General features: G+C 44.8%; 2 protein-coding genes and 1 non-coding gene across 3 annotated transcripts; 1 reads left to right on the top strand and 2 right to left on the bottom strand.

Annotated features, from left to right (window-relative positions):
- Nucleotides 1–1,075: 1,075 nt before the first annotated feature.
- On the bottom strand, nucleotides 1,076–1,183 carry trnal-caa (transfer RNA leucine (anticodon CAA)). Its single transcript has 2 exons — nucleotides 1,146–1,183; nucleotides 1,076–1,121 (listed from the first exon to the last, which is right to left on the bottom strand). It is a non-coding gene; the product is annotated as a tRNA-Leu (tRNA).
- Nucleotides 1,184–4,415: 3,232 nt separating this feature from the next.
- On the top strand, nucleotides 4,416–7,629 carry pter (phosphotriesterase related). Its single transcript, XM_030362926.1, has 5 exons — nucleotides 4,416–4,575; nucleotides 4,911–5,365; nucleotides 5,764–6,029; nucleotides 6,576–6,716; nucleotides 6,886–7,629. The coding sequence occupies exons 2-5, from the start codon at nucleotides 4,940–4,942 to the stop codon at nucleotides 7,094–7,096; spliced, it is 1,044 nt and encodes a 347-aa protein (XP_030218786.1). The 5' UTR covers nucleotides 4,416–4,575; nucleotides 4,911–4,939; the 3' UTR covers nucleotides 7,097–7,629.
- A 705-nt stretch (nucleotides 7,630–8,334) lies between these two features.
- Nucleotides 8,335–10,789, bottom strand: c1ql3b (complement component 1, q subcomponent-like 3b). Its single transcript, XM_030362932.1, has 2 exons — nucleotides 9,677–10,789; nucleotides 8,335–9,151 (listed from the first exon to the last, which is right to left on the bottom strand). Exons 1-2 carry the CDS (start codon nucleotides 10,292–10,294, stop codon nucleotides 8,972–8,974), a joined length of 798 nt encoding a protein of 265 aa, XP_030218792.1. The 5' UTR covers nucleotides 10,295–10,789; the 3' UTR covers nucleotides 8,335–8,971.
- Nucleotides 10,790–10,885: the final 96 nt, after the last annotated feature.

Raw genomic sequence — 10,885 nt, forward strand, 5'->3', positions numbered from 1 at the left:
GCTATAAGGTGGTCTGGTAAGGCTAAACCATGGCCCATCTCAAAGGCGTTCAGCTGGCATAATTAATTAACATTGGTGCGTTCTGAGGTGGAACACGTGAGATCTGGGAAAGAGTTGTGGCTCAAGATAGCTTGACCAGAAACCACAGCGTGAAGAAACCACAGTAGACTGATTATCATTCCAATTATCAAACTGAGCTCAATTTAAACATGAATTCCCCATTTACTCCCCATCTCAGTATAAAGATGGAATTAAACAAAAGTAGCGAATTAGCATGATATTCATTTTTATGTTTAATATTAAAAACTGTTTAGCAACCTGTAAAATATGCCTGCAGAGCTCACTGGACTCCATGGCAGATTCTGGGAACTATACCCAGTTTCTGACTCATTACTGGTAATACACGGGGAAGCTGATACATTATTAAAAGTTGTGAACTATACAATTAAACCTTTACTGAACATTTAGAATCACAGGTACAACTTCCAGGCCACTTCAGTGTATGTCTACCTGCATCGCCTCAGCCAAACACACAGTTCCATTTTCATTCTCACATCTAACTCTAATCCTCACACAGGTCTACTCTTACCTCAGGCAGTGTCTCAACATTTGCAAATACAATGTAATATGCATGCATTATGTTGTTGAAAGTGCATGAGTGACATGTGTACAATTCCCATCTGTTTCGACTGTTACATTAGCAAGTATGACAACTAAACAATGACTCATGCTTTTGTCGTAGTGCCTCCATTCCTCAAAGGCCCAGGTGCTGACCTCAAGGCGACATGGAGCAGGGTCCTCCTGTCATGGGTGCTAGCATGTCATCGATGAGCCTGACCCCTCATCTCTCTGGAACTGCATGCCAACCATTAGACTCCTTCAGGGGAGCATACAGGAACAAAATGTATTTCTTTGTGTTGAAATGAGAAAGGACATACCGCAACTGAAACAAGTTTTGTATTGAACACCATTCCACGATCATTAAAAAGAAAGCATGAAAGTAAGTTTGCTAGGAAGTCACTTGTCAAGCTTATCATACTTTATTGATCGCCAGTGCGAAAAATCGAAAAAGATATGTCAGAAGTGGGATTTGAACCCACGCCTCCAATTGGAGACCAGAAAGCCCATGATATGGAAGGTACTACCTTGAGTCTGGCGCCTTAGACCGCTCGGCCATCCTGACAACATAACAATTTACTGTCTCAACATTTTATAAAATAGTATAAAGACAAATATAGTCAAACATTGTTTGACTATATTTGACGTAACATTTCTCTGACACTCAAAACCTTTGCATCAAAGCTCAAAAATGTTTTGATTTTGATATATTATTGTTTTTCATAATATTCCTCCTCACTGCGTATGACACAAAGTTCAACCAGTCTAGCTTTCTCTCCACTAGCAGCTATCCATTGTCTGTCAAACATTTGCATGGTAATGGCTAACGCATATTGGTTTATAAGTCACCATGCAACAGTGCCACTGAAGCAGGTTTAAACCCACAGCAGAAAGATTAAACAGGGCCAACAGAAACACAAAGATGCCAAATCAGATTTTTGGCAGTTTTTCGTTTCAATCAAGATTCAAATCAACATTGGAAGAAGCAAATACATTTGGAATAAAGATGCCTTCCGCAAGCTCAAATAAGTGAGTCCTGCCTTTGGCGCAGGTTTACCCAATAAAGACATTTACCCTGGACCAAATTCGAGGACCGCACCAGCACTTGTTAGACATGGGATGAAATCATGCCAAGTTCCTATTTGACTATGTGCAAATGTGTATAGTCGTGAAGGATTATATATGTAGGCCTGCAAGTCGGGCCCAATTTATTTAATCTTTTGATGGACTAAAAAGGTCCCCTGTGGTAGTAGACTATGGAAGCATATATGTAGCAAAATTCAAATGGCAATGCAATTTGCAATTTGCAATTCAATAAGTTATTACGTTATGCAATTGACAATGCATTATGCAATTTCATAATGTAATTTGTAAATACGTTATTCAAAGTGTATTTTAATATGCAAAGTGACAATGCAATCCTCAATTACATTTGCAAAAGTTATAACAATAAAAATACAATAACATTTTGTCAAATTCTTTTGAGTTCCTTTATTCAAATTGCAAAGCTATAGCGTCCCCGTGATTGCAATCCACTTCGCCACGCTCCGTGTGTTGCGATATTCAAATGACATTTCAATCCGCAAAACGGAATCCAAAACGGAATCCAAAACGGAATCCAAAGAGGAATACAAATAGGAATCCAAAACGGAATCCAAAGAGGAATCCAAATAGGAATCCAAAGAGGAATACAAATAGGAATCCAAAAAGTCAATATGCAAATTGGCAAACGTATCAGCCAATCAGCGTCTGGACGTCACTTTCTATTGTCTCCAAGGGTATCTCCACGGTAGTAATAATAATAATAATAATACATTTAATTTAAAGGGCGCCTTTCAAGACACCCAAGGTCACCTTACAGAGCATAAAGTTATCATAAATAGTTTAAAACAACACATTGTGGAAAAATAATAATAATAAATAAATAAATAAATAAAACTAAAACAAGACAAAACAAACAAACAATCAAGACAGTGATCAGTTAGACGTTGTGTGCGAGTTTGAACAGGTGAGTTGTGACTTGAAGGTTGTAATGGTGTATGACTGTTTTATGTGTGGGGGGAGGGAGTTCCAGACACTGGGTGCTGAACAGCTGAATGACCGGGCACCCATTCGTAATGAGTCGTGATGTGGGGATACATGGTAGTCCAGCAGAGGTTGAGCGGAGGGAGCGGGAGGGAGTGTATTCTTGGAGTTGGTCGCAGAGGTAACTGGAGGCTAGGTTGTGGAGAGCTTTGTAGGTGAGGAGTGGGTGGAGACGGTGGGTCTCCCGACCCTATGTTTTGCACCCAATATCTGTAGCACTTGGGAAATCTTTGTGTATACCACACTGGCGTCAAAACGTACCAGTGAGGATAAGTCCTCTATCCTATCTCCCAGAACACGCACTCTATCTACTGCATCTGTGTCTTCAACACGATTGTTCTCCACATCATCGGCCAAACTTCGGAGCGTATCAATAATCTCCATTGGTGACCATGGACCATAGGCTACGAACTAGAAGGGAACAAGGAAATTACGAGCAAGTGACGTAGTTGCAGCCCAGACGTTGATTGGCTGATACGTTTGCCACTTTGCATATTGACTTTTTGGATTCCTATTTGTATTCCTCTTTGGATTCCTATTTGTATTCCTCTTTGGATTCCTATTTGGATTCCTCTTTGGACTCCTCTTTGGATTCCTTTTTGGATTCCTCTTTGGATTCCGTTTTGCCAAATCTTTTGCAAAGCGTTCGTTTTGCGGATTGAAATGTCATTTGAATATCGCAACACACGGAGCGTGGCGAAGTGGATTGCAATCACGGGGACGCTATAGCTTTTCAATTTGTATAAAGGAACTCAAAGAATTTGACAAAATGTTATTCTATTTGTATTGTTATAACTTTTGCAAATTTAATTGAGGATTGCATTGTCACTTTGCATATTAAAATACACTTTGAATAACGTATTTACAAATTACATTATAAAATTGCATAATGAATTGACAAATGCATAATGTAATTCCAAATTGCATTGCCATTTGAATTTTGCTACATATATGCTTCCATAGTAGACCATGCGCCACCGAATTGGTTTTCCTAGGCTCCTCCCCCAACCAGCAAGATGTTGAAAAAACCCAGTTGAATGGCAAGGTACCACATCGTCCATGTGGTGTCGGTATTGCCTTGCCATGTCACAGCTCTCCCTTCAACGTGTGGTGATGGCTGGTTTACCTGTCGGCCCTGATTACCCGGTTGGATTACCAGGGCACCACAGGTGTGAAGCCCAACCCACCCTATTTGCAATGGCTTTAATCCGGCATTGTAGCGAAATGTATTTGATCCTAAATAAATACAAATTGTGTTGTAAGGTCTTGTGTTTCGGGCCGGGTTGAATCTTGTTCGGGTTTTGCTTTTTGACGTCATGTTATGTTCGTTTTCTGTCTATTTAATAACAGCCACCTTGTTATCTAAACTGCACCTAGAGAGAGGTCAGTTTTCCCACTCTATTGTTTAGACTTTAGTCAACCATTGTAGAAAGTAATCATTGAACAGCCCTTGTAAAATCACTCCAAACGTGATTCTGCTACTCCAAAAGCACATGTGGATTCACAAATAAAAGATTGCCTTGTAATCCTCTTACTAGGATAATTGATGACTTCCAAAACTGAAGAATGAACTAACAGAACAACGAGTTGAAGCAAAGAACGAAATAACTGTTTCCATTATATATAAAGCACTTGCATAATAATACATGAGTAGAATGTTAATGGATAACTTTATTAAAGGATCAAATAAGTTCACCACTGCTGTTGGTGGTGACCTAGATCGGAGTCATCTCGCGATAAGTCATAATCTTTCGTCCAGCTCTCCAAGTTGCTCTGTCTGCGTAGCAGTCCTGCTGACGTTTGCAGGGGCGTCGGTCATTTGTGTGTCTATCGAAAGCCTTGCAAGAAGATACATCTAACTTTTCATAATAGGTAAAATGCATGATCGTTTAACTGTACAGCTTCATATATTGTGCATGCAACCAAGTATTTTAGATGCGATATTTGATTACGGAATACCGTTATACCGTAAAAGTGGAGCGCCGTTAGTTTATATGTCGAGACGTCGCCAATTGTACGCCTAAACTTAGTTTCCTCTGTCAGGTCGAACGGTTGTTAGTCGCCTGTAGGGGAAAGTAGCTGGTCGCGCGGCGCGTCCCAACACCAAACAGCCAAAGGCTATTTGCTGCAGACGAGACGTAGGCTTCACCTAGTTGCAAGCATTGGGTATTTCTGAATTCTAACCCTTTGTTTACCTTTCCTTTCAGGAGTTTGATCAAACACAAAAGTGTCCACCATGACCGACGTGAGTGGGAAAGTCCTAACGGTCCTGGGTCCGATCGACCCGGACCAATTGGGCCGCACTATGACCCACGAGCATTTAACTATGACTTTCGAGTGCTGTTACTTCTCCCCACCGCCAGGGGACCAGGTGGAGAACCCATTTCAGATGCAACACATGTTCTGGTTGAGACAGAACCCGTACGGCAACCACGAGAACCTGCTCCTGAAGCAAGAAAACAGCGCGGTGCGAGAGGAACTGCTGGCGTACAAGAAGGCCGGGGGGGGAGCCATGGTTGAGAACACCACAACCGGCATCGACCGGGACCTGCCCACCATCAGACAGATGTCCAAAGAAACGGGGGTCCATGTTATTGGTGGCGCTGGGTACTATGTGGATGCCACCCACACAGAGGCCACCAAGAGGATGACTGTGGAGGAGGTGTGATCATCATTTAAGTTTTTTTTTTTTTATCACAATCTAAAAGATATGTCCTTTATTACCAAGTATTAATACTTAACTACCTTGGTGATGATTCAATTTAATATTTATGCGAACAGGTTTTGAATTTTGCATTGGAATCCTTCTTTAATCGTTGATGATGCCTTAACAGGTATTCTTCTAATCAGTATTGAAATATCAGACGAGATCGAGCTAAGTTTTAAGTCATTGATTTTACCTTTAGATGTTGTGCTTAACAAAAAGTATTCGTTAGCTAGAACACATGTATCCCTTCATCAACACTGGAATGAAGGTGTTACATTCTGAAGGTATGTTAAAACCAAAACAAAGCACCTTAAGCCCCCTCCCTGGGGGTTCGCCGTGCCCCTCCCCCTCAGCTCAGCGTCGTCATGGCGGACGAGGTGCTCCACGGCGCCGACGGGACGGGCATCCGCTGCGGCGTCATCGGGGAGATCGGCTGCAGCTGGCCCATCACGGACAGCGAGAAGAAGGTGCTGAGGGCCACGGCGCACGCCCAGGCCCAGCTGGGCTGCCCCGTCATCATCCACCCGGGGCGCAACCCCACCGCGCCCGCCGAGGTGGTCCGTGTCCTCCGGGAGGCCGGCGGAGACATCGGCAAGACGGTCATGTCGCACCTGGACAGGTGAGGGGTCCTCGCGCGGGTTAGGGTCTCCTCCGCCGGGTTTGGCGCCTTTTGTTTGACCGTTCGGGCTGCAGGAAGGTCAGGGGATGGCCGGGGTTTTCACGTAAGAGCACAATTTCCAGTCAATAAATACTTCATCGTAATTGATATATCACACCTGACACCTATTCTATTACAAGTAAAGCAGTAGTAAACTTTTTAGTCGATTCGTGTTTTTTCTAATGCGATAGAAAGGTGCTTGCAGGTTCTTCATTATTGAGGCTCCTAGCCGTCATTGAAGAGCCTCCCCTCTTTTATTATGTTGTACCAATTAAAGGAGTTCGCTTTGGAGGAGGGGGGTGCTGCTATCTTATGTTGTAACAGTAATTGTGATAAAAGGCTGTGTGTGTGTGTGTGTGTGTGTGTGTGTGTGTGTGTGTGTGTGTGTGTGTGTGTGTGTGTGTGTGTGTGTGTGTGTGTGTGTGTGTGTGTGTGTGTGTGGGGGGGTTTATTTAATTTGATTTATTTGAATCCAATAAGCATGCCCTGACCAGCTGTGCTCTGCAGGACCATCTTTGACCACGGGGAGCTGGTGGAGTTCGCTAAGGAGGGCTGCTACCTCGAGTATGACCTGTTTGGCACCGAGATGCTGGACTACCCATACGACCTGTCGGTGGACATGCCCAGTGACAGCCAACGTGTGCAGGCGTGAGTTTGAGTTTAGAATCCTTTATAATACAACCCGCGGACGACAGTGACACCGTGTTAAATATTTGCACAAAGCAAAGCGCGCTGCACATTTCATATATTGACCTTTCCCATGAATGTGTTGGTTTTTTGTGTGTGTGTGTGTGTGTGTGTGTGTGTGTGTGATCAGCCTGGGGGTTCTGGTGAAGGAGGGCTATGAGGACCACATCGTGGTGGCTCACGACATCCACACCAAGAACCGCCTGACCAAGTACGGCGGCCACGGCTACTCCCACATTTTGAAGAGCATCGTGCCCAAGATGCTGAGGAGGGGCTTCACCCAGGCCCAGGTGGACAAGATCCTCATCGCAAACCCCAAACGCTGGCTCACATTCAAATAAGGACACACACACACACACACACACACACACACACACACACACACACACACACACACACACACACACACACACACACACACACACACACACACACACACACACACACACACACACACACACACACACAGGAGATGGCATGGATCGATGGATTGATAGACTTCTTACAGGGGGTTTGGATCACAGCTGTTATGAAATTTCATTCATTAATCGTAATGATTTGAATGTTATTTGGTGTCTGTGAGGGAATTTGTGTGTTAATTACATTGGAAGGAGTTCGAATTGAGGGAGATCATCTTTTTTTTCTGCATTCCAGACAGTCTAATGTATTAGCAATTAGAATATCAATCACATCATATATTAAAGATCAAACCGTCCCAGAGCCCATCAATAACTGTCTCGGGTTGATTCAATGTGGTGATCTGTGTTTATGCCTGGCAATATCTTTTGCACATTTCACTAATTTCTTGCCTCCACCCGCTTGAGACTCCGGAGAATTTAGCCTCTCAACGAACCATAAAAAACCCTGAAAACAATTAGTTCCCTTCCTTTGAAATGCCAGTGTTCGCTCAGACCACAGGGACGCGGCCTGCGTCACACGGGGGTCTGCACAAACACCTAGCTAATTACATTAGCCCTTCGTCTTTCTCTCTGTTCCTCCAACAATGGCGTCTCGGTGCGCCGTTTGTTCTAACGATGACTAAACAGCTCTGCGATCCGTGTATCACGGCACCAGCCTAGAGCCATAGCATCTTTAACACCCTGCACACCCTAAACACCACCCAGCAAGAAGCCTCACGTGGCGGTCTGCGTGGGGGGTGGATCCATCGACAGATACTCCTGAGGCCAACAGACCCGGCAGAAGGACATGCATGTGGCCTTGCAGGTGGTCTTGGCCAGGTGGTCTCCGGTCTCTGCAGGGCCGCATGGATGCACCGATATGACTCATATGGCTGAGAGTGCGTTAGTCATGGAGGGGGGGGGGAACAGAGAACTTCATATGAGAATATAAGATGCACCATCTTACATGCCCATGTAAAGGTGTCTGTGTGCATATACTCTTTCGGTCAGTGAGTGAAAGAAGGAAGAATGTGATCATGTTTTGCTCAAGGGCTTACGTACATGGCACACGGCTGTTGGGTTTGAACACCCACCGGCTACTGTGAGGGTCGGAACCTGCAGCCCACCAGGGTAATGCGGACCAACAATGTCTCTATGTACTGCAGTGAAGATAGCCAGTCCAGGGTGATACAGACAGGACTTTATTACAGAGACATGAGTCACAAGGAAAAGCAGCTCGGGCGCAAAAACCCCTGTTCCTGGAAGTAGGCCTATCTTTACCCTCGCCCCTGGCTCATGTATGATGACCATACACATTGCTACATGTTCCTACCATCTTCACCCAGGATGGAGCCATTTCCCAATTTGAGCTGATAACATCCTTCAGTTTCTAATCTTAACAACCCTTAACTATTTAGTTGACTGCCTTTTAACAGTGAAATATAACTGTGTGTTTTAGATTTTCTCTTGTCACATTTAGTTTTATTACCACTGCCTGTCAGTTCAGCGTGTCAATCCACTGACAATGAAAGGACTGATGGTATGCCATAATAAAGTTGCAATAAACCCATGGTAAAAACCACTTCGACATAAGAGTAAAATATCACTTAAAGCGAATGTAGCAGGACTCCTAAACTCCTAAAAATCCTTCCCATATGCACAGCCAAGGCTGCCATTCGATAACATCCAAGGTATAGAAGAATAGTCACATGTTTATCATTCATCTCTTCATCAGTCATTACACTATCCGGTCAAAAGTCTAGTCAATGATCAATCCGTGATCCCGGTGTGTTTGGCCGCGGGAGCCGTTTAGCCACGTCAGTCGGCGTACACCATGAAGCCGGAGTAGGTGCTGTACTTGTTGTTGTTCCCGCCGTGCGCCTTGCCGCCGTCCAGCTTGACGTACACCTCGTCGCCAGGCTCCAGGTGCAGCACGGCGCTGTTGCTGGCGTAGTCGTAGTTCTGGTCGGCGTCCTGCGCTATGGCGCTGGCCCGCACCTTCACACGATGGGACATCTGGTTCAGAAGTGGGCTTTCTGCCGCATGCAAACCATTTACTCTAAGGTTCCTGAATGCACACATTTTTTTACTTTGACATAATCTGGGAGATTCATTAAAAAAAGCATGGACATGCATGATTGGAATCCAAATCAAGCTTATTAGAATCAATAAATGTTTATTATTTATTATTTAAAGTGTCTTGATTGTGATTTTTCACTACCTAAGGGTCTAATTTAAAAACACAATAATACATTTTTAATTTGAGATCTAAAAAAATAATATTTAAGTATATGGCATTTCTTAACATGTCAGGGTTAAAAAACGAACATATCTCCTAGTAAATAGGACTATATTTATTTACCACTTTAGACATGTAAAGGAAATGTAAAAGGCCGTGGGACGCAGCCACCTGTTAGACAAACCAAAGGTATTTCACTGCGAGAGATAACGAAACAATGGCACGAGACTCCTGCTTTAACTATATAAAACATTATAATAACTTGGCTCCATAAACGGTCCTACCCGGTTGTTCTTGACCAGGTCAGCCCACATGCTGGTGCCGTCTCCTCCGCGCATCAACACGTGGTAAACAAAGAAATAAATCCCCGGTATCGAACACGTGAACTTCCCCGTGGATGGGTCGTAGTGATTTCCAAGATTCGTGACCACGTCGTCAAATTTCAGCACTTCGTAGCCTTCGTGTTGTTTCTTCAGAGCTGCGTAAAAGGCGATCTTGGGGACGGTGTTGTACGTGGCTGCGCTGATGCCCCCCGTGGGTCCGTTGTATCCTCCTGACCCGGCTAACCCAGGGGGTCCTGCCTCCCCTCTCTCCCCCGGGGGGCCAATAGGTCCGGGTGGGCCAATTTGGCCCCTCGGACCCATGCGACCGATGCGCCCTGGCTCTCCTGGCGGTCCTGGCGGACCTTGGATGAAGGTCGGTAACTGTGACTGAATCAGTCGGTTATCTTTGACCGCCGTGGTTTTCGCCCTGGCCGTGGTGGTCCCCTGGGCATCGCAGACCATCTGACACGCTCCGAGCATCTCGTAGCGGGCTTGCGTCCCGGCGGAGTTGACCATGACCGGGATCAGGATCACAAGCATCAGCACCACGAGCACGCCACACACACCCGTGGCGATCATCTTACCCCTGCTGATCCGTCTGGGACCGAGAGAACGGGCAGGTTCCAGCCTGATTCTGGATGGAAGGTGGTCGTGTGATGAAAAAAGTCTTCTCAATCCCACTGATCTAAATTATCTCATCAGATATTTTGGTTGGGGTCGTTGCTGTTGTTGCGCTAAACCAACATCTATAAGCTGAACCATTCACTTTTACGCACGCAGATATCCGCCCTGTGTGTGAGGAGGATTAGAGGCACCGACGCTTAAACTTTTCTTCACAGCATGATCCCACGTGAGAGACTGATCAGGGATTCAACGGCTACCTGTTCTTCAATTGGTTTCGGAGGAGACGGGAGGAGGAGGAGGGGGCTGCTGATAGATTGGATGGAATCAATTCCTTTTTTTTTCAATCCGAGGAAAGTGAATCGTTTCAAAGTGATACATGATCGCGTGTTCTGAAACGTGATATGCTTTCAAATGGTGAGTCGGTCGGATGAATGTTATTATAACGTGATAAAACGGACAATTTCAATGTAATGCAGATGCATTCAAAATAGAGGCACTATCTTAATAAATAACGCCCCCTCATTGCAATGTGCTCCATAGTGTTTC

The sequence above is a fragment of the Gadus morhua genome, chromosome 8 (assembly GCF_902167405.1).
Source record: "Gadus morhua chromosome 8, gadMor3.0, whole genome shotgun sequence".
NCBI lineage: Eukaryota > Metazoa > Chordata > Actinopteri > Gadiformes > Gadidae > Gadus > Gadus morhua.

Bases quoted from the DNA above. Each gene is read 5' to 3' on its own strand.
- pter (XM_030362926.1), top strand. From the start codon at position 4,940: ATGACCGACGTGAGTGGGAAAGTCCTAACGGTCCTGGGTCCGATCGAC. The intron at 5,366-5,763 runs GTGTGATCATCA...CCTCCCCCTCAG, and splicing joins AGAGGATGACTGTGGAGGAG to CTCAGCGTCGTCATGGCGGA. The intron at 6,717-6,885 runs GTGAGTTTGAGT...GTGTGTGATCAG, and splicing joins GACAGCCAACGTGTGCAGGC to CCTGGGGGTTCTGGTGAAGG.
- c1ql3b (XM_030362932.1), bottom strand. From the start codon at position 10,294: ATGATCGCCACGGGTGTGTGTGGCGTGCTCGTGGTGCTGATGCTTGTG. The intron at 9,152-9,676 runs GTAGGACCGTTT...CATCGTGTGAAG, and splicing joins ACCTGGTCAAGAACAACCGG to GTGCGGGCCAGCGCCATAGC.